The 26976-nt window shown below is 45.2% G+C and overlaps 2 protein-coding genes across 2 annotated transcripts in view; both read left to right on the forward strand.

Moving 5' to 3' along the window:
• The window catches only part of LOC116869420 (stimulated by retinoic acid gene 6 protein-like), a 39215-nt gene extending 15240 nt beyond the window's left edge, over positions 1 to 23975 (forward strand). The window contains exons 5-11 of the mRNA XM_032860654.1: positions 2661 to 2781; positions 3691 to 3736; positions 6190 to 6318; positions 7517 to 7587; positions 8971 to 9082; positions 20303 to 20378; positions 23895 to 23975. Coding sequence (XP_032716545.1) covers positions 2661 to 2781; positions 3691 to 3736; positions 6190 to 6318; positions 7517 to 7587; positions 8971 to 9082; positions 20303 to 20317 — 494 coding nt within the window. The 3' untranslated portion in view covers positions 20318 to 20378; positions 23895 to 23975. The remainder of the gene's footprint in view (positions 1 to 2660; positions 2782 to 3690; positions 3737 to 6189; positions 6319 to 7516; positions 7588 to 8970; positions 9083 to 20302; positions 20379 to 23894) is intronic.
• Positions 22910 to 26976, forward strand: part of CCDC180 (coiled-coil domain containing 180) — a 77170-nt gene continuing 73103 nt past the window's right edge. Inside the window, 4 exon segments of the mRNA XM_032860893.1 lie at positions 22910 to 22913; positions 24285 to 24333; positions 24568 to 24643; positions 24645 to 24685. Of these exon segments, the coding sequence (XP_032716784.1) occupies positions 22910 to 22913; positions 24285 to 24333; positions 24568 to 24643; positions 24645 to 24685 (170 nt within the window).

The following is a 26976-nucleotide window of genomic DNA, read 5'->3' on the forward strand; positions in this document are numbered from 1 at the left end:
TAAGATTACTATATGATCCAGTAATTCCACTACTGTGCATTTACCCAAAGAAAATGAAAAACATTAAGCTGAAAAGATAGAAGCACCCTGTGTTCATTGCAGCATTATTTACAGTAGCCAAGATATAGAAGCAACCTAGGTGCCCATTGATAAATGGATAAAGAAGTTGTGATACACACACACACACACACACACACACACACACACACACACAGGAATATTACTCAGCCATAAAAAGGATGAAATCTTGCCATTTGCAACAACATAGATGGACCTAGAGGGTACAGTGAAGTAAGTCAGACTGAGAAAGACAAATACCGTATGACTTTATTCTTATGTAGAATCTATAAAACAAATGAATAAGCAAAGTCTTTTTAATTTTAGCCATTCCAAGAAGCATGTAGTGCTGTCTTATTGTGGTTTTAATTTGCATTTTCATGATGACTGAGGATGTTGCGCATATTTTTATGTGCTTATTTTCTAACCCTGTAGCTTCTTTGGTAAAGGGTCCGGATCGCTTTCATTATTTACAAAAGTGAGGGGTTTTGTTTCCTTCCTATTGAGTTTTGATACTTCTATATCTCGTTCTCTGTGTAAGTCCTTTATCAAATGTCTGAATTGCATTTGCTCCCAGTCTGTGGCTTTTGTTTTCATTCTACCAACACTTTCTTTTGAAAAGCTGACTTAAAATTTTGATGAAATCTAATTTATTCATTTTCTTTTATGGATCATGCTGATGGTGTTCTAGAAGAAATCTTTGTCGAATCTAAGGTCATTTAGATTTTCTCCTGTGTTTTTTCTGGAACCTTTATAATCATGATATTTTGCACTTAGGTCTATGATACATTTTATTAATGTTTTGTGTATAGTATGAGGTAAGGACTGAAGGGTTTTGTTTTTGTTATCGTTTTTGTTTTTTTGTTTTTGGTTATCCATTTTTTTTTTCAATACCATGTATTTGAAAAACCTGTTCTTTGCTCACAAAATTGCCTTTGGACCTTTGTCAGCATCAATCGGCCACATACGCATGGATCTGTGTCCGGACTCTGCTCTCCTCCATGGATCTATAGCATGTGGGGGCTCCGATCTCTCCACACCCTCCCCAACGGTATTTTCTATTTTTAAAACAATGACAGCATCTCAGCATGGGTGAGGTAGCATCTAATTGCCATCTGGATTTGCAGGTCCCTAAAGACCAGTGCTATGGAGCAGCTGGCAGGGTCAGAACATCATTTCCTGCTTCGTGGCTCGAGCTCCCTCTCTTCTGTTGTTACAAAGTGATCATAGAGCTGTATCCTCCTAATACCCTGAGCCTTCCCCAGTCAGCTTCTTCCCTCCGCTGGCGTCTGCGCCCTTGGTTTCCCAGCTCCTAACGTTCCTCTCCCTCTCGCTTTAGAGTCGTATGGGTCTGCAGGCTGCCTCCGTGGGGGCTGTGTCATGGGAGCGGCCTGAGATAATCTGCAGAGCGAGGTCAGGGCCAACAGGTTTTTCTCACCCGTGATTTGCAGCCTTTGTCACCTGGTCGGCTTTCAGCTGGGATTTCCGCTTCGGTGTCTTGTGTCTGCGGGCAGATTGGGGCTCTTCTGTTCTTGGGCCTTCAGACATCCCATTGCCTTCTTCTGCTTCCACTTATTCAGATGTCGAGACCAAATGGCCTCGAGACCTAGATTTCTGGTAGATGTTTTCTCTGGGTTTGGTTTTGCCGTCTTAGTTGCCCTGTCTGCCTCTATGACAGGTAGATTGCAAAATTATGCTCTTGGGGCTTCTTTCCTCACAAAAATTCTTCCTCCTATATGGTCCTGTCCTGCTGACCACCCACCCCTCACATGCACGTAAATACTGACCAGCCCCAACCGGCCATCTCCTTCCCATTCTGGGAGTGAGGAATTCCCTTCCTTCCCTTCTCTCCATCTTACAAACGCCTGCTTGTATTTCCTGGCCTTGCTAAATGTCACCACCTCCAGGAAGCCTTCCCTGATCGGGACACCAGGTGAAGTCAGTGGCTTCCACTTCTTGTCCCCACAGCAGATTGACTGTGCCTCTGTTAACACACCACTTACCTTCCTCCCTGTCTTCTCTACTAGACAGCAAGCATCTCAAAGCAAGAAGCTAGTTCATTCCTCCTGTAGCCTTAGTGCCTGGCTCTGGAGCCGGCTTAAAGCAGATACTTCGTAAAGGTCATCTTGCACGATTAGATTTTCCTGGACCTTGTTAAACCCTCTAAGAGCTTGTCAGTGGCAGAATGAATATCATGATCGCCTCATCTAGGACAGGGTGGTTACACGAGGCTTTGTGCACACACTTCACCTCGCTTTGTGTTGCCATGGTCCACTCCCGGTGCTTTACTCTTGGTCGTTTCTGTTTGTCCCTTTACGTGGCCTGTCTGTACCTCACGCTGTGAGCTGGCCAAAAGCAGGGGCCAGGTCTTCTCCATCTCAATATGTAGCCAGTGCCTGGCATGGAAGAGGTCCCAAGAAGGGTCATTTGCAAGAGGGAAAGACATTCCTGCATTCCTCCTTGTGGAGCTGGGGCTTGTCATCTCATCTCCTTGGGTCCTGAGGCCTGCGACCCGAAGTCCCTGTAAAGCCCCATTGCTTCCATGGTACACACCGAGCCCGTGAGAAGAGGACTCACGACATCTCTCGCTCTGTCTCTCCCAGCCTTTGTGCTGCTGATCGGAGGCATGGAAGTCGGCCTGTCCCACTTCCCCTTCTTCGCCTGCCTCTCGTCGGAGTTCCAGCTGCTCAGCTCCGTCCTCGGCTTCAGCTACTCTCTGATCTGGTAAGACGGACGCCGCCTGCCTGCCTTCCTGTGACTGCTTCGGCCGTGGCTGACCTCTGGACAAAGGGCTGGGGGTAACTTGGGAGCTCCCCATGGAGGGCCTCTTTGCCCAGACCTGAGGCTCACGATGGGCGGGTGGGGTGACTGGTCGCAGTCCCACTGGGGCCTGTCTGTGGGACTGCACATCAGGCTGCGGAAGGTCGGTCCACTGTGCTTTCTGCTTCATGAGCCACTTGTGATCAGAATGTTCCCCAAAGTCAGCAATGGAGCAGCCCAGAGTCCTGGTGGGGGGGGATGTAGGAGTCCCATTTGGATGCTGCTTCTCTGTGCTGTCCTGTCTCCCCTGGGAGCCCAGCCAAAAGTCCGTGCACCTCAGCTTGACGTTCAGGGCACTGCGGGCAGGCCTCCCCTGTCTCTCCATCCCCCACAGTCTCCAGCACACACCACTGCTCACGCCAGACTCCTGCGTCCCTTCACCCACCCGCTTACTCCCTCAGCAAACACCCTATCATATCCCTGCTCGGAGCCCAGGAACACGTGGGAGAACAGGCCAGTCCCTGTAGATCATGTGTTCTGGCCTCTTGGTCTGTATCTTGCTGTTGCCCCAGTGGACTACCGTCCCCGACTCGATCCGGTGGGACATACAAGCCCATCCTTCATGGATTGTCAACCCCACAGATGCAGACCAGAATTGTGTCCTATCTGAGCGCACGTGAGATGAATTTTGTACCCGTACTTGAGCATAAGCAGGGTGGCTGATCTGGGAGGGAGGGACACAGAGGCCTGGGCGCCAGCCCTCCCAAGGAGGAGGGGAAGGGGAGGGAGTTCCAGGCTGATGGAATCTGGGCTTCTTCCTGCAGACTATGCAGGGGGCAGCCACAGTACCCCAAACCTGTTTGTGTCCTGCAGGTTTGCTGTCACCGTCCTTTACATCACAGAGTGTCCCCACGGACAGGTGAGTCCCTGCTGAGCTAACTTTAGAGTATTCAGTCCTGTCCCTGTGACCAGTTTGCTGTGTGACATTGGACTAGCCCCTGCCACTCTCTGGGCTTCAGTTACCTCGTGTGAATGGAAGGAGAGTTAGAACTGTTCATGGTGCTTCCATTTGTACATCTTACACTATCAAGGCGCTCATTCACAGACAGAGTCCTCTCAGTTCATGTTCACAGCAGCCCCTCGAGGTGAGGAGCCTCTCAGCAGACCCGTTTCACAGGTGAGGAAACGGAGGCCAAGTGTATTAAGTAACTCTTCGGAAATAGCAGATTCGAGAGTTGAGACCAGGTCTGGGGGACTCCAAAGCTCATTTCTTTCAATACCTTCATGTAGCCTCACTTTCTCTGTCCGGAAAATGGGAAGTTGGACTGGATGAACCTTCCAGGTTGACCATGTCAGGTTGGAACTGGAGGGAACTGGTTCATCTGTTTGGCCTTGTATGTGAGGAAAAGGAGCAAGATGAAAGACGGTGTCACGCTGCATCTAGAAGGGTGACTAGGCAGGTGGGGGGAGCATCAGCGGGCCACTGGGGTCTGGAGCTGATAGGAGCCTTGCCAAGGTCTATCCTGGGCTTCACTCACTGTGGGGGACTAGAGGGTGTGAAGAAGGGAGTCTGGGGGAGCTGGACTAGAAAACGAGTTTGGGGGCCGGGCTTTCCCTCTGCATCTCTGTGCTGGGATTAAGAACATTCTAGCACACCCCTGCCCAAAAAGATGCCCTCCACTCTGCTCACAGTGCCGGGGATTCCAGACCCCCGGCATTTACTCTGGTATCTTGGAGAGCTTCCAGGCTTCCGAGGTTCTTCTGAAATTTGAAATATTCGTGGTTAATTAAGGGAGAGGGCAGGGTCTTACCTCTATGCTCAGAATCACTAATGTTAGGAACTGCTGTCTGCTAGGTGTTGTTCGAGGCTCAGCCCCCCAGATTAACGAGTGCTTCGAGGCCCTTTGAAGGCTGCCTGTGGGGGCCGTCCCCAGTTCACTGATGAGAAAATGAGGCTCAGGGGCTAATGGGAATTACGGGTTAAAAATCATGGGCCTGGAATCCAGACTAAGGTAAAATAAAGATTTCGTCTCATGTTCTGAAATGTATTCATGGAAACATTATATATAAAAATGAGACATTGGAAGAGTCTAAAAAGTCAAAAATTAGGAGAAACTTTAAAGTTGGTTCATGTAAATAAGGCACTGTTATGGCATGCAAATAATTTGTGAACCTGTGGGGAGCTGATGATGATGTATACAGACCTATGTATTTGGTATCATTTCAGTTTATGATAGAGATACAAGGCTGGATACAGAGGGAAGAAACGGGAATATCAGCAGTGGTGATGTCTGATGTGTAAGCAGGGAACAGACATTAGAGAGGAGGATGAAGGGGAGACAAGAGCCCCCACATCTCAGAATGCTTCCGTCCACCTGCACAGCACGACATCAAAACCCAGCTCCCCGTGGGAGCAAGTGCTCTGGAAACACAGAAAACTGGGACACCTGGGTGGCTCAGTCAGCTGAACTGCCAGCTCTTGATTTCAGCTTGGGTTGTGATCTTGGGGTCATGGGATGGAGCCCCGTGTCCAGCTCTGTCCTGGGCAGGGAGTCTGGTTGGGATTCTCTCCTTCTCCCTCTGCCCCTCCCCCTGCTCATGCACACACTCCCTTTGTGTCTGAAATAAATAGATAAATCTTTTTTTAAAAATTCCACAAAACCAAACTCTAGATTGTGAAAGATAAGTCACAATATTACTACTTGTCCTGAAACAGTGAAAAAAATTTACAGTGTGTGTATGTGTGTGTGTCATTAAAATGAAACTAAAATCACAGATAAACTATGAGAACCATCTTGAGAGATCTGTACTTGGGAACTTGTGCTGCTGTCAACATGATAGCAGTTATGGGGCCTTCCTTCCTCCCTATCCTCCCTCCCACCTTCCTTCCTTCCTTCTTCCTTTGTGCCTTCCCCTCCTTCCCTCCCTTCCTTCCTTTCCTCCTCCCCTCTTTCCTCCTTTCATTCCTTCCTTTTCTTCCTTCTCTTTCCGTTCTTCCTTCTCTCTCTACTCTCTCCCTATTTTCTCTTCTGTCCTCTCCTCCCTATTTCCCCTCTTCACCCTTCTTTCTCTCCCCCACTGTTGTATTTTCTGAAAGCAATATTTAATTCCTGAACAGAAGAAGCCATGAAAGCCCTTTGTATAAAATAAAATGGGGATATTAGGACTCACACCCAGTGCTGCTGGGCTGTAGGCCCCGGCAGGTGCCACAGTGGGGGGCTAGGGGAGCAGAGATGGACCCCTGGCTGCCCAGCTCTGAGAGAGTGGGCTTGCTGGGTGCGGGCCGGGGCAGGCAGATCCCTGGCCACAGCCTCACCGGTGGCCTGGCCCCGGCCCAGTGATAGCCCGCACCATGCTCTGTTTTGGTTGCAGTTTTTGGGGAGGTTCGAGACGGTCCTGTTCTACTGGCCCTCGCTGCTGTGCCTGGCCTTCCTGCTGGGCCGCTTCCTGCACATGTTTGTCAAATCTCTGAGGGTACACCTGGGCTGGGAGCTGCAGACGGTGAGTACCGAGTAGGAGCCCCGTGTGTGTCCCCATGGGTCTGGTCTGCACAACCACCCCAGGAGGGAGGCGCTATTTTTCTTTTTTTTTTTTAATTAACATACAATGTATTATTTGCCTCAGGGGTACAGGCCTGTGAATCGTCAGGCTTACACAACTCACAGCACTCACCATGGCACATACCCTCCCCAATGCCCCAATGTCCATCACCCAGCCACCCTATCCCTCCCCACCCAGCCCCCAGCAACCCTCAGTTTGTTTTGTGAGATTAAGAGCCTCTTACAGTTTGTCTCCCTCCCGATCCCATCTTGTTTCATTTTTCCCTCCCTTCCCCGCGTGACCCCCCACCCTGCCTCTGAAATTCCTCATATCAGGGAGATCATATGATAATTGTCTTTCTCTGACTGACTTATCTTGCTTAGCATAATACCCTCTAGCTCCATCCACCTCATTGCTAATGGCAAGATTTCGTTTCTTTTGATGGCTGCATAATATTCCATTGTGTATATATATATATACATACAGTATATATATATATAATATTCCATTGTATATATGTATATGTATGTGTATATATATATATACACACATATATATATACATCTTCTTTATCCATTCATCTGTTGATGGACATCTAGGTTCTTTACATAGTTTGGCTATTGTGGACATTGCTGCTATAAACATTGGGGTGCATGTGCCCCTTCGGATCACTACATTTGTATCTTTGGAGTAAATACCCAGGAGGGGGCACCTGAGTGGCTCAGTGGGTTAAGCCTCTGCCTTCTGCTCAGGTCGTGATCTTAGGGCTCTGGGATCAAGCCCCACATTGGGCTCTCTGCTCAGAGGGGAGCCTGCTTCTCCCTCTCTCTCTACCTGCCTCTCTGCCTACTTGTGATCTCTGTCTGTCAAATAAATAAATAAAATCTTAAAAAAAAAAAAACCCAGGAGGTGCTATTCTTATTGCTCCAGTTCTGTGTGAGGAAACTCGGACCAGGGAGGTGGGTTGCATTGCCCAAGGTCATACCGCTGGTCTGGAGCAGAGCGGGAACCACAGCCAGAGAGCTTGGTTGCTGAGGCTCTTTCTTAACCACTGTGCTCCATCCAGAAGAACAACTTGACCCAAATTCCTGGCCTCTGTGACAAGAGCTTGTCACGAAGATTTTTGAGCCCCATCATACATCTGTCTCTTTTCTCACAGGAAGAAAAGCCTTTCCTGGAAGTTCACCAGGCGGAACATGTCAAACGTCTCCTGAGGAAGCCCCCCCTGCAGTAAGCCGCGGGGTACCCCCATTCACCCCTCCATGTTTGTACCGGTGTGGACGAGCCCTGAGGTGTGGCAGTCCCTGAGATGCCTGGAAGGGCACAGAGTAGTCAGGACTCTTGTCTGCTAATGGCAAAAACTCAACTCAAGCTAGATTTAATAGAAGAAGGAAACGTATGGCTTCCCATAACTTAAAAGTGTAGAGGCGGTGAGCGCAGATGGCCATTGACCCAGTGGCTTCATTGATAAAAGAACCAGGGCAAGTTCCCTCATTTTCTCTTAGCTCTGCTTTGATCTGTGTTAGCCTTGTAGTGAGGGGGGTTTCCTCCCGGTGGTGGCCCCCAGAATCTCTAAGCTTATACCCTCTTGGTGTAAGCTCATAGGAAAAAGAAATTTTCCTTTCTAATAATTCAAATCAAAATCTCATTGTGATTCGTTGGATCACATGGGGCTACACGTCTTTCCAAAACCAATTCCTGTGGCTAGGCAATTAGAGTAAATGGATTGTTAAGCCTGTCACATATTCACCATTGAAACTAGGAAGTTGTTCAGGCTCACTTAACCACTAGGACTGATGGGAGGGAGCAGGTTTCCAGAGAAAGACTGCTGTGCTCTTACCAATACAAGAGGACATAGCTCATGACCAAGCAAAAGCACCTGCTCTTCAGTGACCTCTCCCTGCCACTGCCACCATATACAAGGGGATGTGCCCCGGAGAAGAGATGTGGCTAGTCCGAGGTCATACAATGGCAAGGCTCATACTCTGGTTAGAACTACATTTGCTCACGTGTAGCAGAAAATGGAAAACAACAGTGGGACACACAAAAGGGAGATTTCTTTCTTCTTCATGTAAAAGAATTCTGCAGGCAGGCAGATCATACTGACCCCACACTGCCCACCATGGAAGTTTGCTGATCACCTGTCTTTCGGCTGCCATTCTTAGTGATTGTCATCATGAAGGCTGTCCACGTCCAAAGTAGATGCTGGTCGGGCTCCAGCTTGGACCATCCACCATGTCTGCATTTTAGAGGCTGGGCAGGAGAAAAGAAGGAAAGGCAGTGGGGTCCCTCCCAGCTCTGTCAATTCTACCTCAGCACCTTCCCCAAAATGCCATGCCACACTGTGGTCACTTCTGATCAGCCCGTGCTTGGTCTTCCAGTCTTAGCTGTAAGAGTCAGAAGCCATAGCCCTTTAGTCTGCTGAATCGCTGTATTGAGTAAAACAGTCTCTGTTCTTAAGAATGAGGGGAGAATGAAAACTGGGATCTATCAGTGTTCTTTCTCTTACCTGCATTCTAAGATGAAGCAGCGACAATGAGGTTATTTTCAGAAGTATCAGGCATTTGCTTATCAACCACAGCCTCTCTTTTCTTGTTACTTATTCATTCACAGGGAGACTAAAAAGTCCTGGTTCCAAACCAGAATCTATGAGTGGGATCCCTGCTTTCAGTTCCCAAGCAGAATGATTGGAACCACTGTGTTGGCTTTCATATGCCTGTACCTTGTAAGTAGATCTGAACAAATCCTTCTCTGTTTCATAAATGGGGTGGGGTTAGGGCAGGGGATATTCTTTAAAAGCTAGGTAAAAACTGAATCTCTGTAAATCAAAGAACAACAATATTTTGGCCCCTACCATTTTTACTCCAAGGATACTTTCACCCACATGGCAAATATTATGAATAAATATAATTGAATTATTTATGGAGGCTTCTGGTTATCAATTCTATGTAAAGAGTCTGCAAGATGCCACTCTATCTTAACCACAAGTAAAAACCTGAACAAACTGAAAAATCAATAGTTCTTCTTAATGCATAAGGAAAGAGAAGTCATGGTGCAAACCATTGCCCCTAAAATTGGAGACAGACAGGTGGGTAGGAGAGCCACAATGGAACGGAGCAAATAAAATCTAGCAATGTCTGAAAAGAATTATACACCACAACCAAGTGGGGATTTATCTCAGATATGCAAAGGTACAATATTAAAATTAATGTACTCAATCATATCAGTAACTGAAAGAAGAAAAACCACATGATCCTATCAATGGATGCAGAAAAAGCATTTAACAAAATCTAATACCAGTTCACGAGAAAATTTTTCAGCAACCTAGTCACAGAGGGGATCTTTTTCAATATGATAAAGAATATCAACAAAAAACCTACAGCTAACATCATACTTCATGGTGAGAAGTTAGAAGCTTTCCCACCAAGATCAGGAAGAAGGCAAGACTGTTCCCCCTCACCGCTCAACATTTACTTAGGAAATCCTAGCTAAGTAATAAGACAAGAAAAGGAAATAAAAGCTATACTGATTGGGAAGAAAGAAGTTAAAATGTCTTTGTTCACAGATGACATGATTGTGTATGTAGAAAATCCAAAAGAATCACCAAAAAAACTCCTGAAGGGGAACCTTCCCGGCTCAGTCAGTAGAGCATGAGACATTTGATCTCCGGGTTTTAAGTTTGAGCCCCACACTAGGTGCAGAGATTACTTAAAGTCTTAAAAAAAAAAAACAATTCTGGAACTAATAAGTAGTTATAGCAAGGTTGCAGGGTACAAGGTTAACATACAAAAGTCATTTGCTCTTTTATATATCAGCATTGGACAAGGGGAATTTGAAATTAAAAATACAGTATCAGGTCCTCTGGGTGGCTCAGTGAGTTAAGCCTCTGCCTTCAGCTCAGGTCGTGATCTCAGGGTCCTGCGATCGAGTCCCACATCAAGCTCTCTGCTCAGCAGGGAGCCTGCTCCCCCTACCCCCCGCCTGCCTCTCTGCCCACTTGTGATCTCTGTCTGTCAAATAAATAAACAAAATCTTTTAAAAAATACAATATCATTTACATTAGCATTCCCCTAAGAGAAATACTTTCATGTAAATCTAATAAAAATATGTACAAGATTTATATGAGGAAAACTACAAACCTATGTTGAAAGGAATCAAATAAATACATGGAGTTATATTCTATATTCATGTTTGGAAAGACTTAATATTGTCAAGGTATCAGTACTTCTCAGATTGGTCTCCATATATCGGGATTGATCTATATTGGAATTCAGTTGAAATCTCAATCAGAATCCCAGGGAGTTAGGTTGTGGACATTGACAAAGTGGTTCTGAGGTTTTCAGGGAGAGGCAGAAGACTCATAATAGCCAACACAATTTTAAAGGAGAAGAAGAAAGTTGAAGGACTGACACCATTCAATTTCAAGACGTACTGCAAAAGCTGCGCTAATCATGACACGCGGTGTTGGCAAAAGAATAGACAAATGATTCAGTGGACAGAATAGAGAGCTAAGAAATAGACCAACATAAATACAGTCAGCTTATCTTGGACAAAAGGACGAAGGCAATGCAATGGGGCAAAGGTTTTCTTTTTTTTTTTATTAAAGATTTTTATTTATTTATTTGACAGACAGAGATCACAAGTAGGCAGAGAGGCAGGCAGATAGAGGAAGGGAAGCAGGCTCCCCACTGAGCAGAGAGCCCGATGTGGGGCTCCATCCCAGGATCCTGAGATCACGACCTGAGCCGAAGGCAGAGGCTTAACCCACTAAGCCACCCAGGTGCCCCCAAAGATTTTCTTTTTAATAAATGATGCTGGAACAACTGGACATCTGCATGCAAAAAAAAAAAATGTAGACACAGACCTTCATAAATATTAACTTAAAATGGATCACAGACCTAAACATCAAATGCAAAACTATAAAACTCCTAGAAGGTAAAATAGGAGAAAATCTAGTTGACCTTGGGTTTGATGATGACTTTTAATTTTTTTAAAATGAAATGAAATTTATTACTGTTACTATTTTTGGCGTTATCAAGCATTTATTTGAGGGACTGATAAGTGTGAATTTATGTATTTATGTATGTATGTATTTTTATTTTAATTCCAGTATAGTTAACATATTATTTCAGATATACTGTATAGTGATTCAACTATTCTATATATCACCCAGTGCTCGTCACAACAAGTGCACTCCTTATTCCCCTTCACTATTTCGCCCATCCCTCCACCCACCTCCCCTCTGGTAACCATCAGTTTGTTCTCTACATTGAAGTGGTGATGATTTTTTAGATATGACACCAAAGACACAGTCCATGAAAGGTTGATAAGGTGGGCTTCACTAAAATAAAAACATTTTTACTCTGCAAAAACCTTGTCAAGAGAGCAAAAAGACAAGCCACATTGGGAGAAAATATTTGCAAAGATACATCTGAGAAAGTCTGTTATTCAAAATATATAAAGAGACTTAAAATTCAATAAGAAGAAAATAAATAACCATGTTGGAAAATGGACCAAAACCTTAATAGTCACCTCCTGGAGAAGATAGACAGATGGCAAATAAGTTTTTGAAAACATGCTCTACAGGATATGTCCTCAGGAAAATGCAAATTAGAACAACAATGAGATACCACTACACACCTATTAGAATGGCGAAAATTCAAGACACTGACAACATCAAATACAGATAAGAGTGTGGAGCAACAGGAATCTCATTCATTGCTGGTGGAAATAAAAATGATATGGCCACTTTGCAAAATACTTTGGTAAGTTCTGATAAACTACACGTACTCTTACCATGTGATCCAGCAATCACCTTCCTTGGTATTTACCCACATACACTAAAAACTTAATGTCCACGCAAAAACCTACACATGGATGTTTATAGCAGCTTTATACATGATTGCTAAAATATGAAAGTGACCAAGAACCCTTCAGTAGGTGAATGGGTAAATAGTTTTTGGTATATCCAGACAATGGGATCCAATTCAGCACTAAAGTGAAATGACTTATCAAGTCATGAAAAGACATGGAAGAAACTTAGATGCTTATTAGTAAGTAAAAGATGCCAATTTGAAAAGGTCACACAATGTATGATTCCAACTGCATGAATTTTGGAAGGCAAAATTATGGAGACAGTAAAAGACCAGTGGGTTCCATGTGTTGGGAAGAGGGAGGGATGAAGGCAGAACACAAAAGATTTTTGAGGCAGTGGAAATACTTTGTATGATACTATTATGGTAGATACATGTCATCAAAGGTTTGTTGAAATCCATAGAATCCAGGAGTGAACCCTAGTGTGAACTATGGGGTATGGGTGATAATCATGTTTCAGCTTAGGTGTATTATTTAAGTTTGCTTTCTCAACAACCAAAAAATTTAAATGTTGACATATTTTTGATTTTAATATTTTATTAAGCATGGGATCAAAACATTTCATGTGGTCAAAGTTACCTGAGATAAAATGTCTGAGTCAAAAGTGGGATCAACCTGGAGAGATAGAAATAGCAAGACCAAATTGTCTTCTGGATGCTACCTATATATAAATTAATCCTGTGATTGAGTTTTAAATGAATGTGTTAGGTAATGCTGAAGTACCACATAAACCCCTAAATTTCAGTGATTTAACACTATATATATTTTTGCCCATGTAACAATGCTGAGTGGGTGGGGCTCAGGTCTGGAAGGCAGCGGACCTCTGCATGTTACTCCATAACCCAGATTCTTCTGTCATGTTCCTCATTATCTCCAAGAACCCTCACCATCTGCTTCCAGTCAGCAGAAGGGGGAGGTGCATGGAGAAATGCATATGGAAGGTTTTCAAAGACCTGTGTGGACTGGCACACATTCCTTCCATTCCTCTTCTGGGGCAAGAACCATGTCATGTGGCCACATCTAACTCAAGGGAGGCTGGGAAAGGTAGTCCAGCTTTGTGCCCAAAGGGGAGAATGGATTTTAATGGACAACTGGAGTTCTCCACAATGTGAATAACCAACCTGAAGTTACTGTGTTCCTTAAGTCTTTGGTGGCTCTCTACTGAATGCCAAGCACCATGCTAAGATGGAAGGCTATTTAAAACGAGAAAACTCTATGGGACACCTGGGTGGCTCAGTGGATTAAAGCCTCTGCCTTCGGCTCAGGTCATGATCTCAGGGTCCTGGGATCAAGCCCCGTGATCATGGAAGAGAGAAGACAGCGGATTCATCAGTCTTGGCCTAGGAGAGGCCCATGGTCTAAGAGAAGGGGATACGATGTGGTATGAAGTACTTGCCATGTAAAGAGAGAAAAAAAGGTGAAAGTGCTCTGAAAGCTGAGTGAATTATCTTAGATTGAGACACTGCCTGAAGATGGTAACATTTGGAGCTGCACATTCAAAGACAGACAAAATCTGGTTGATGAAGTAAAATGGTAGTAGGAACTCTAGAAGCTTTTGTATGATGGTAGGCATAGAGCCATGGACCATGATGACAAGATGACGGGAGTGAGCACGTGTGACCTGCATACAGGAACCTGCACCTTCTCTAACATGGCTACCACCAGGACACCAGAAAGACCGTGAGTGGTGAGAGATACAGCTGGAATTGTCCCCAAGGTCACTCCTTAGTCACAGTTAGGCATTCATTTCACTTGGATGTAATTAACGTTTGAAGAGTTCCTTGAGCCCTTGTAGGACCTTTGTGTGCTATTGGGTGAAGAAAAGAGTTTGGGCTGACTCCAAAGAAGTCCTCAAAGAAGTCACAGTCCCGCTCATGTTGGGATAGCCACAGTCCAGAGTCTATTTCAGATGAGTTTTGAGCTTTAAAGAGTTTTGACCTCAAAACCAAAGAGAGGGCCATATGTTATTTACTTACTAGGTTGGATTCGGGTGTGACATTGAAATGTTTGCTGTTTGTACCAGTTCATTGTCATTGAGTTCTGCATGTTCGTGTATGTGAGAGACGAGCTGGATGTGTTTGAGGGGGAGCTGGAGAGCTACATCGCCTCCGTGAACCAGACGGGGACACTGACCCCAGTCAGTCTGCAAGTGAAAGAGCTGATGAGTGTCACCAAAGGTAAAACCACCACACCTCCTTTGTTGGGAAAGAGTGGGAAACTGGGAGAAGGACTTGGAACTCGCCGCAGGTGCACCCTTGGGATAATTATTTCTGTAGCATTGCTATTATCTGCATGAGGTGCCTGGTTTGGGAGACAAGTGGGTTACAACTGGTCTATGCCTCCCTGGGTGACTGGAAGGCCAGTGGGGTTGGGATCCGGGCCATTCTGTTAAAATCTGTTTGGGGCTGAATTAAACATACCCTGAGAATTTTCTCATTTTAAAGATTTTATTTATTTATTTGGCGGACAGAGATCACAAGTAGGCAGAGAGCCAGGTAGAGGGGGGGAGGGAAGCAGGTTCCCTGCTGAGCAGAGAGCTGGATGTGGGGCTTGATCCCAGGACCCTGAGCTCATGACCTGAGCCAAAGGCAGAGGCTTAACCCACTGAGCCACCCAGGTGCCCCATAGAGTTTTCTCATTTTAAATAGCCCATTTGGTTTTGATGATGCCAGTGGGAACAATTAAATCATCATCTCTTTTTCACTTTGGAAAAAATAAAACAGTAAGTCATGGCTTTTCGTTAGGGTTATATGGAAATTTTATTTCTGCTGTTCATATGTAGTTTCTGGTTTGTGCGGACTGCTGTGACAAATTGCCGTAGACTGGGTAGTAGAAACAACAAGCACTTACTCATTCCCCAGTTCTGGAGCCTGAGGAGTTCAAGGTGCCAGCAGGTCTGGTGTCTGGTGAGAGCCTGCTTCCTGATTTTGTATCCTCAGTGCTGGAGAGTAGGGAGAGGAAGCCAGCTGTCTCCTTTCTCTTCTTATAATGACACTAATTCCCAAAGCCACAACTCGACCTACCATCATGCTGGGGTTAGGGTCTTGATATAGGAGTCTGTCCATAGCAGTCACTTCACCTTAAGATACCAGCTGTCTTTGAAAAAGACATTCTAATTCTTTGTCCGTTGCCTAGGGAGGGAGGCGAGTTCTTCCCGCTTTCCTGCTAAGAAAGGCCCTAGACTAGATGTTAGGTAAACTCCCTGCCATCAGACAGGTCAGGTCCTCTCTCTTGTCCTCAGCTTCCTCATCTTTAAAGATTTTATTTATTTATTTGACAGACAGAGATCACAAGTAGGCAGAGAGGCAGGCAGAGAGAGAGGAGGAATAGGCTCCCTGCTGAGCAGAGAGCCCGATGCGGGACTCGATCCCAGGACCCTGGGATCATGACCTGAGCCGAAGGCAGAGGCTTAACCCACTGAGCCACCCGGGTGCCCCAGCTTCTTCATCTTTAAATGGGGGCTTGGAATGGGGTGGGAAGTGGTTTCCAAAAACCTCAGTAGCATCGACACTTAATGGCCATAAATTACCAAATGTTCCTTAAGTTGTGAAACAGGTGTTGCAAATGATATTTTTACTTAAGACACATAATCTGGTAGAGTACGGCAACCAGAAGGAAACAGATCTCCTGTGAATTATTTGAGGGAAATTCTCTTTCATACACGTGGCATGGAAAGTTACTTTGATGGGAGCACTGGGGTACCGCCCCTTCCATACCAACATACTTCACTGTTGCCCTTGAACATTCCCATTCCCATGCTCAGGCTGAGGAGTCCCTGAGTACCGTGCTCAGCAAGCCTGGTCTAATCTTCAAGTTCAGTCATACTGATTTTAAGTCATAGTTTTGAAAGTTTACATTTTCCGCCTCCTCTGGGCAAGTTTGTAATGCCAACCTCGGTTACTCACTCTGGGTGAACCCGGAGTAAATATATCACCATATTCACTCGTGTTGTACCCCCTCTTCCACGTATTTCTCTCATGTTTAGATACTTTGAGAGTCAAAACATAAAATTTTCGCTCCATCTTGATCTTTTTCGGCTTTAATACTGCTGTCCCCTGGCTGAGAGAGACTTTTAGACTTCATCTTTGAAGATAAACATTCATCTTTGGGACAATAAACCTTAAATGAAAAGTGTGCTATTAGCCACGCTCTCGCTGCTGGCAGGAGTAAGTCTGCACTCGCTCTGCTCATGGCCAGACACCTCCCATCCTTTCCTTCAAGGCTCCCCGTGCCCCTGGGGGTGACATTTATGGGGGTTTACCCACATCCTTTGTGATGGTTGAAGTTTGGGATATAGCCCTTGCCTAATCCTGGTGATGCTGGGACAGAAACACATTTAAAACTTGGAAGGAATGGAAATCAGATTTCTTTTTCCTTCTTTTTTTTTTCCATTTTATTTTATTTTATTTCTTTTCAGTGTTCCAAAATTCATTGTTTATGCACCACACCCAGTGCTCCATGCAATACGTGCCCTCCATAATACCTACCACCAGGCTCACCCAACCTCCCAACCCCCTCCGCTCCAAACCCCTCAGTTTGTTTCTCAGAGTCCACAGTCTCTCATGGTTTGTCTCCCTCTGATTTCCCCCAACTCACTTCTCCTCTCCATTTCCCCATGTCCTCCGTGATATTCCTTCTGCTCCACAAGTAAGTGAAACCATATGATATTTGGCTCTCTCTGCTTGACTTATTTCGCTCAGCATAATCTCTTCCAGTCCCATCCATGTTGATACAAAAGTTGGGTATTCATCCTTTCTGATGGAGGCATAATACTCCACTGTATATATGGACCACATCTTCTTTATCCATTCGTCCGTTGAAGGGCATCTTGGTTCTTTCCACAGTTTGGCGACTGTGGTCATTGCTGCTATGAATTGGAGTACAAATGGCCCTTCTTTTCACTACATCTGTATCTTTGGGGTAAATACCCAGTAGTGCAATTGCAGGGTCATAGGGAAGCTCTATTTTTAATTTCTTAAGGAATCTCCACACTGTTCTCCAAAGTGGCTGCACCAACTTGCATTCCCACCAACCAGTGTAAGAGGGTTCCCCTTTCTCCACATCCTCTCCAATACTTATTGTTTACTGTTTAGTTAATTTTGGCCATTCTAACTGGTGTAAGGTGGTATCTCAATGTGGTTTTGATTTGAATCTCCCTGATGGCTAATGATGATGAACATTTTTCCATGTGTCTGTTAGCCATTTGTATGTCTTCTTTGGACAAGGGTCTTTTCATGTCTTCTGCCCATTTTTTGACGTGCTTATCTGTTTTGTGTGTGTTGAGTTTGAGGAGTTGTTTATAGATCTTTCTTAAGATATAACTCACACACCTCACAATCCATCCACTTAAAGTACAGTTTAGTGGTTTTAGTATATTCTCAGCCATCACTGTTGTGCGACCAATCACCACAATCAAATGTGGAACGTTTTCATCACCTTAAAAAGAAAGCATAATCATTTACAATCTCTCCTTATTTCCCCTCAACATTCCCAGCCCTAGGTTACCACTGTTTTCTGGCTCTGTGGATTTGGCTCTTCTGGACTTCTTATATATATGGAATCCCACAATACATGGTCTTTTTTGACCAGCTTCTCTCACGTAGCAAGTGTTTACAAAGTTCATGTATGTCATGGCATGCAACCAAACTTCATTATTTTTTATTGCTGGAGTTTATTCTGTTGTATGAATATACCACATCGTGTTGATCCAGTCATTGGTTGATGGAAATCTGGGTTGTTTCAACTTTTTTGCTATTATGAGTAATATTTCTGTGAACATTCATCTCCAAGGTTTTCATATATTTTCGTATGTCTTGGATATATACCTAGGAGTGGAATTCTGGATTGTATGGTAGTTATGTTTAACCTTTCAATGAATTGCCATACTATTTTCAGAAGCACCTGCCTCACTGTGTATTACCACCAGTGATGTATCAGGGATCCAGTTTCTCCATATCTTCACCAACACATGTTGATATGTTTTTTGTTTTTTAATAGCGATCTAGGAAGTGTGAAATGTCATCTTATTGTGGTTTTGGTTTTCATTTCCCTGATGTCTAAGGATGTTGACTGCGATGGGACTGGAGGAGATTGGCCATTTGTACATCTTCTGTTTATCTCCATGGAGATTCTTTGCCTATTTCTAAATTATTACTGAGCTGTAAGAATTCTTTATATTACACATAAATCCCTTAAAAGAGATACAATTTGCAAGAATTTTTCTCTCAGTCTGTGGGTTGCTTTTTCTCTTTTTTGACAGTGTCCTTTGAAACACAGATGGTTTTAATTTTGATGGAGTTCAGCATAGTCATTTTTCTTTCATTACATGTGTGCATCTAAGAAAATGTTGCCTAACTTGAGGTCACAAAGATTTATTCTATTTCCTTTAAAGACTTCTACAATTTTAGCTTTTACATTTAAACCTATCATCCCCCTTTGAGTCAATTTTTGTATATGCTGTGAGGTAAGGTTCTCACTTCACTGGTTTCCATGTGAATATCAGTTACCCCGGTGCCATTTGTGGAAAAGCATATTCTTTCCCCATTGAATTGTCTTTTTCATCCTTGTTGAAAGTATGCTGATTGTGAGTACGATGATTACTTCTGGATTCTCAGGTTATCACACTGATCTGTTTATCCTTATGGCAGTACCACATTGTCCTCATTACTGTAGCTTTGTAGTAAGTTTAAAATCAAGAAATGTGAGTCCTGAAATTTTCTTCTTCCTTTTCAAGATTATATTGCCTATTCTAGGTCTCTTCATTTTCATATGAATTTTAAGATTAGCTTGTTGATTTATGCAAAATTGGCATTGGAATTTTGAGAAGGATTAGATTGAATCTTTAGATTGGTTCAGGGAGTGTTACCATGTTAGCAGAGACCCTCCTGTACAGGAATACAGCATGTCTTTCCATGGATCAAAATTTTCTTTAATTTCTTTCAACAGTCTTTTGTAGTTTCCAGGGTACAGGTTGCACACTTCTTCTGTTTTTTCTTAAGTATTTTATTCTTTTTGATGCTAATGCAAGCATATTTTCATTTTGTTCATTGCCAGTGCCTAGAAATACAGTTGATTTTTATATATTTGTCTTGTATCCTGCAAGCTTGCTGAACTTGTTTATTAATGAGTTTTAATCTTTTTTGTTTGTTCATTCCGTAGAATTTTTTAAAGAATATGTCACTGGTGAACAGAGGTAGTTTTATTTTTTCCTTTGCAGACTGGCTGCATTTTTTTGCCCAATTTCCCTGGCTAGGCCCTCCAGTACGATGTTGGGTAGAACTGGCAAGAGTGGACATTGATTCTCTTATACCTGAACTTAGGGGGGAAACCAATCAGTCTTTTGCTGTTAAGCGTGGTGTTCGCTGTGGGTTTTTTGTGTTTGTGTTTTTGTTTTTTTGTTTGTTTGTTTGTTTGTTTTTTGCAAATGCTCTGTATCAGGTTGAGGAAGTTCTCTTCTATTTCTACTCTATGAAGTGTTTTTCATTATGAAGAGGTATTGGATGTTTTTAAAATGGTTTTTGGCCCAACTGATAAACAGCTTGTCTGGAAGCTTCTCTATGTACACATCATTCCCCTTCCCTGTTTCTCCACCCCCACCTTGCTCCCAAGCACACAGGATCACGTGAAAGCAGATTAGATACAACATATTAAAAACTTGCCAAAAGAGGGATGAAAGACGTCAGTCAAGACCTCTTGACTCCAATTACCCTTGCGCAGGGTTGCTTTTTACCGGGGGTGGCAAAGAGAAGTCAACTATGAGTCATTCTACAAGGGTGGGAGGTGACTGGGATGTGTACACTCCTTCATTTTCTCTTCCCATTACTTACTGTAGATGGAAAATCTTAATATCAAAGGAGAGGCTTGTGCAAGAAGCAAAGCATAGCAAGGGCGTGTGTGTGTCTGAAATGAGACAGAAATAGAAGAAATAGAAGCAAAACTTTATGTATACAAGAAATGTGTTAAAGGAAGTAAAATGTATCACCCAGCTCTTTCTGATGTGAACAGCTGTATTTTGAAAATAATGTTTCTGGCTCATCTTCTCAGGCCTCTCCCGTGACTTCTTCTATTTCAGGAGTCTGGCTGGTGACCATCTTGCCCGCCTCCCTCACGTGCGTGAGCTATCTGTTCCACATATTGGCCTGTTACCGGTAAGAGGGCTCTGGGAGTCACTGGTGTGTCTTCAGCTAGAATTTTCTAGAAATTCTTGAGTAGTGACAGCAGTGCCCGAATTGGAACCAGGAATGTATATGCCATCCAGGAATAGCCACATTTATTGGTTGTAAAACAGAAAGCCCCAAACCAAAAAATCTATTGATCTGAGCTTCTGCTATAAGCTTGACATTGTGCTTAGAATATTTTGATTTTCAGGGGCACCTGGGTGGCTCAGTTGATCAAGCAGCCATCTCTTGGTTTCAGCCCAGGTCATGATCTCAGGGTTCTGGGATCAAGCCCCGCTCAGTGGGGAGTCTGTTTCCCTCCTTCTCCCTCTCCCTTTGCTCCTCCCCTGACATGCATACATGATCTATCTCTCTCTCTCTCCCTCAAATAAATAAATAAATCTTTAAAAAAAATAATTCTTTTGATTTTCACCACAACCTGAGAGGCACTTCCATCTCTGTTTTAACAGCTGAGAAGGCTGAGACAAAAGACAAGAGAACTCAGCCGTGCCATTAGCAGCTGGCCATGTCTTCTGCCTTGAGAAGCCTTATCACGTCTTGTACGCTCAGCATCTCTGTTGGGGCTCAGACTTGCCCTGCTCCCCAGGACTAACCACAGTGGGTTCCTAGCAGGTGCATCTGGCTCAGGGGGTACCAAAGGAGATCGAGTCAAGGACACCGGGAGCACGAGTCTTTAGAGGAGCAGAGCAGGAGGAGGGGATGGCTTTGAATATGTAGTGAGCATTTCACTGCAGACAGTGGTTGAATTTTAGGTATCCGCCTTCTCTCCTCTCTCTCTGTCTGACTCTCAGTATCTCTCTGTCTCTCAGTTCTTCCCTCCCCCGACCTTAGTCTCTAAATCACATGCAGTCACAGGAGGCCCAGGGCCATCCCTTACTGCCTCCCCTCCCCCAGAGCATCCTGCCTTTACAGCCTTCCCATCTGGCTGCCCAAAGTGTGGGTCTCTTGCAGATGGCAGGCAAGTAAGTACTCTCCTGGTACAAAGAGGCCCCAGCTCTCCATCCCAGCCCTAGCTTGCTCCCTCTCTCTGCTTTCTTGTCCCCGAATCCTGTGGGTGGACTGGACACTGCCACTCTCCCCTGCCCTCCCTGATGCAGGGATATGGCCTGCAAGTGCCTGGGAGATGATCAGTGAGACATTGGACCACAACCAGTCACAACCACCTTTTAGAGCTGTCTGTGCTGACATGGGTAGAGGACACAGGGGTGGGAGGCCTTATTCTTGTCCAGGCTGGCCCCTCCCTCCCATTCCTGTCATGAGGACTGATGACCCCCATCCTGTCTGCTTTACAGGACCATGGGGCAAAGGAAATAGTGGATAAGAAAACGCCACAACCAGATAGTACTAGCACTGTGCTTGTATTTTTATTTCTCTTAGAATTAGTCTAATCTCTTTTTAAAAAAAATGTTATAAAAATATTTAATGTAAAAATCCTTCTCCCATCCAGATCCCAGTTTGTTGCCCCAGAGCTAAGCATTATTCACTTTCTGTATCCTTCCAGAAATTGTCTGTGCCTCGTGCAAATATATCTGTGTTTGTATTCCTGGTGGCGTACTCTACTCCAGGCTGCCAAGCTGAGACAATGAAGCTCACAGATGCAATTTTGAATTTTCTAATAGACACTAACTTTTAACCTTAAAAAGTTAAAAAAAAAGAGATGAAAATAATTTAATATATTTTACTGAACCTAACAGAACCCCAAACCATCTTTTTGTCATGTAATAAATACACAAACTTTTTTTTCAAGATTTTATTTATTTGACAGAGAGATTCAGCGAGAGAGGGAACACAAGCAGGGGCAGAGGGAGAGGGAGAAGCTGGCTCCCCACTGAGCAGGAAGCCCAATGTGGGGCTCCATCCCAGGACCCTGGGATCATACACCGAAGCCAGATGCTTAACAACTGAGCCACCCAAATGTCCCAAGTATGCAAACTATTAATGACATGTTTACATTCTTTATTTCATACTGAGTCTTCCCAATTTAGTGGTCATAAAATCACAAAACATCCTGGAAAATGCTGGAGATAGGATGTTAGGAAAAAGGCAGGACACAGATGAGAATGCAGCATGAACATAACCATTACCAGCCTAATCTTTACTCAAAGGGCCAGGCCGAGAACAGTTTGCAGGGGTGCTGGGAGCATGAGGGGCTGTGGTCCCTTTCTCAGTTTTCTTTATGTTGTTATAAGGTGGACCTATCATTAAATACGGGTTTCCATTATTACCTGTTTTGAAATATTATTACATAAGTAATACATATTCATCACAGAACAAATAAGAAAACAGAGCAAATTGAAAAAAATAAAAGCCACACACAGAGAGTCTCAACTTCCACATTTAGTCATCATGAAGACTAGGTAACTACATATTATTTTTGCAAACTGTATTAAGATTTTTAAATCATCAGGGAAACACATGACTGTTTTAAGACCACAGCGAGGCATCACCTCACATCGGTTCAAATGGCTAGTTTAGTCCCCAAACCACAAGAAGTAGCCAGTATGCGTGAGGATGTGGTGAAAATGAAGCCTTCGTGCACTGTTGATAGGGATGCAAATTGTGCAGCCGCTGTGGAAAACAGCATGGAGGTCCCTCAAAAAAGTAAAAATAGAACTTCTGATCAGAAGATCCAACAATTTCATTCCTGGGTATTTATGGGAAGAAAACAAAAACCATATTTTGGAAACATTTTTGCACTCCCATGTTTATTGCCACATTATTTACAATATTCAAGATATGAAAATAACCTAGGTGTCCATTGATGGATGGAAGGGGCAAAGAAGATGCGACACACACACACACACACAGTGGAATACCATTCAGCCATAAAAACAAATGAAATCTTGCCATTTGCAGAACGTGGATAGACCTTAAAAGGTGTTATGCTTAGTGAAGTAAGTCAGACAGGGAAGGATAAATACCGTATGATCTCACGTATATGTGGAATCTAAAACAAAACAAAAATCCAAGCTCACAGATGCAAAGAACAGATGTGAGGTTGTCAGAGGTGGGGTTGGGGGGGTGGGTGAAGGGACTCAAAAGGTATAAGCTTCCAGTTATAGAATAAATATCATGGGGATGTAATACACAGCCTGGCAGCTCTAGGTAATAGTGCTATGCTGCAGATTTACAAGCTGGGGAGTATAGATCTTAAAAGCTCTCATCACAAGAAAAAAATCATAACTATGTAAGATGATGGATGTTAACTAGTCTCATCATGGTGACCATTTTGCAATATACACTTAAATCATTATGTTGTACACCTGAACTTAATATAATGTTATATGTCAACTATATCTCAATTTAAAAAGTATTTTGAAAGTATTTTTAAGTCTGACAAGAATGTCCCAGGAGCTGTGGTCAACACAGGGAAGCCGAGCCAGCCACCATCTCCCTCCACTGGCTTTTCTGTCTACATCTCTTGAGCTCGAAGCGTATAAACAGCCGTGGCCATGAACATTCCTGATTTCCCACTTTTTCCTCTAGAAAGCACATGAAGAGGTTGTGGGCAGGAAAGAAACACTTTCTCCCTTTGAAGTTCCATAATCCTTCCTCGTCGGAGAGTGTGGTGAGTTCTCTGAGGCTTCTCTCTGCTCTGAGACCGAGGGGTTGGCTGAATCCTGGTGTCCTGTGGCTGGGACAGGGGCAGCAGCCTCTGGGAGGAAGAGCCCGGACGGGGAGTCCATGGGCCTCGCTTCTGCTGCTGGGTGAGCCATCTGGCCCTTGGTCTCCTCTTCTGTAAAACGATGACAGTCATGACACCTGTCTTGGTGTGTGGGTCGGTGAACCTCAGATGAGGCGGGGACGCTTGACCCATGTGTTAGAGGTGATCAGTGTTTTCTCCCCTCTGAGAGCCTTTTTCTTTTTAAATCCCAGGTGGCCATTGCAAGGTACTCTGGCTGGCAAATAGCCTACATGCTGTGGGGTAAGTGTCTTCACGTGACCTGTTGTAGTTTAACACCTGTTCCCCAGGTGCCTGCAGAGTCCTGGCTGTGGGTAGAGAGAAGAGAGATCGTCCCAGGCAGAAGACACAGCGCAAGCAAGAATCCCAGGACCTTCGGTGGGAAGAGGCTGGGGGCGGGGGGACTTCAGGGAGGAGGGCCAGGTATGACCAGGTCACGACGGGCCTCGGGTGACTATGCGTTCCCTTGGCCCCCAGGCTACCTCATCATCCACGTGGTGCAGAGCCTCTGTGGCATCCTGATCATGTACAGCCTGGTGTTGCCTGTCATCCACAACCAGGGCCTGGAGATGCTCCAAGGACTGGGCATTGGGACGTAAGTGCTGGGCGGGCTCTCTGTCCGTGCCCGGGGCCTTGGAGCTCCTGTTCAAATTGCCCCTTCCCTGTTGGGATCTCACTAATTCCTGGACCCACGTTCTCAGCTCTGACTCAAGGATGGGCCAAAATAGCAACTCATCACCATGGGAACCTTACAGTTCACAGACTGTTTGCATTCTCGCTGGTCAGTGGGGATGCTCACAGTTGTGTCTGTGGGGGAGACATATGTGTCCATTTCATAGCCGGGAAGATTGAGGTTCAGGGAGGTGACATGAGAGTCAGGGCAGTATAGTGGAAGGAGAGAGGAGAAAACCTGAACTTAGTTTCTCGATCAGCTGTGTGACCCTGGGTGAACTGCTTCTCTGAGCCTCAGTTTACCCCTGTGGAAGGTAAAAGTGAAGGTTGACATTACTGAGAATTCACTGTGCATCTTTTGTCTTAGGAACCCTTGGAAGGTTGAGTCTCATATTAAGGCTCAGTTTTCACACAAGGAAGCAGAGGCACAGAGGCCTCACCAGTATGTCCAACGAGGGGAAGAGGCAGGATTGGGAGCTAGCCACCTGAAGCCGAGGCCCCATTTAAGCGCCCCACACGGCCTCTCAGGGAAGCCAACACAGGACGTGGCCCTCTCTGGGAACTCCTGCTCTGAGCTCCTTGGTTCCATTCTCCCCTAGAGCCACGTGGGAGGCTGGGCAGAGCCTGCTTGTCCACTCTCAGGGCCTTCATGAACTCTCGAAAAACCCCATCCTTTTCTTTGATTTCCATGCTGTTAAACACGCAGCTTAGTGGTCACATGTAATTAAATCCTGAACTTCCAGTCTGGAGTCCCAAGACCTGACCATGCAGCTTTGAGAAAGCCGTCCGCCCTTTGTGAGCCTGTTTTCTCATCAGACAGTGGGTGTGAGAAGGCTCTGGAGGCATAAAGCACAGAGCCGGGGCTCCTGTTGTCCCAGCAGGCTGGCCGGTCCCTGTCCTCTCTGTCACCGGGCACCGGAGGAGGGCTTGGACAAGGCCACCTCAGGACTGTCTCGCCCTGTGTTTCAGCCTCACCATAGCCATCGTCCTGGGTCTCATGGTCCTGCAGGTGTGGATCGCCGCCACCTTCTTCCTGCAGCCGAAGATGAGCGCAGCTGACGGGCAGAAGCCCCTGGCGCTCAATAACAGGTTGGGTAACGAAGGGAGTGGGGATCGGAGGCTTGGATGTCAGCAGCCTCTCGCTCCTTCCTGTTCCCCCTTGGCAGGTTCCTGGGCGGACGGCGCCCTCCCTGAGAGGGCGAGGGGTGGTGGTTTGGGAGCGGCCTCTGGGACCCAACTGCCTGGGTCCAAATCCTGGCTTCACCCCTTATGGGCGATGGCACTGTATGTGGCCTTCCAGAACACCCATGAATGGTAGTTTCCTCATTTTACAAATAATTGTGCACCTCAGAGAGGCATTTGGAGCATGAACTGTGTTCCATTATGCACTTAGAATAATAGTGCCTGGTCCGAGGTGATCCTTTGTGGTTCACTCATTCAAAGCCCTTCACTCAGGGAGGAAACAAAGCCGGCACTAAGGATACAGAGGTATCCCTCCATGACCTGCTTGCAGAAGCTCCCCGTCCACAGGGGCCAGCAGACAACAGACACATGGCGACAACTCCGGGGTGGGGGGTGGTTGGTAACAGCCTCATGAGAGCAAGGCAGGTAATGGAGAAAGAGAGAGAGAAATGGTTCATTCAATGGCAAGTGGGACGTTTGAGCTGAATGCAGTAGGCTGGTGGGATTCCGGTGGGTAACTCTGAGGAGAGTGCGTGGCCAGCAGCCCTCGTGGTCCAGATGGAGGCAGCTGGCCATGAAAGGGCAAGACGTGTTGAAAGAACAGTGAGAATTCAATATGGCAACCGTGCAGTGGCCTTGGATGGTGAGGGGCAGACGGGGGGTACAGAGTGATGACCCAGGAAGACCCCTCCTAGAGATGGCCCAGACATCCAGGATGCCCGAGTTGGGGCCTTATCCCACCCACAGGCAACAGGAAACCACACAATCCAGTGGTCATCTAGGAAGTTTCCCCTGGAGGACTTGGAACAGTTCCAGTGGGGGGAGGGGGAGGGGAGCAGGTCATTATGACAATGGACAGTGGGAAAGCCACAACCTCTGCTGTAACCACAAAGCCAGCTGTGGCCACATGAGATTTCTTGTGGTACAGGAAACCTTAAAACCCAAGGATCCCATGACACATCACACACCATTGACAACCTGCACTGTATCTGAGCTCATCCCCAGACCAGTGCTGTGTGGCCGGGACAATCA

This window comes from Lontra canadensis, unplaced genomic scaffold (assembly GCF_010015895.1).
Source record: "Lontra canadensis isolate GAN:19392208 unplaced genomic scaffold, GSC_riverotter_1.0 scaffold19, whole genome shotgun sequence".
NCBI lineage: Eukaryota > Metazoa > Chordata > Mammalia > Carnivora > Mustelidae > Lontra > Lontra canadensis.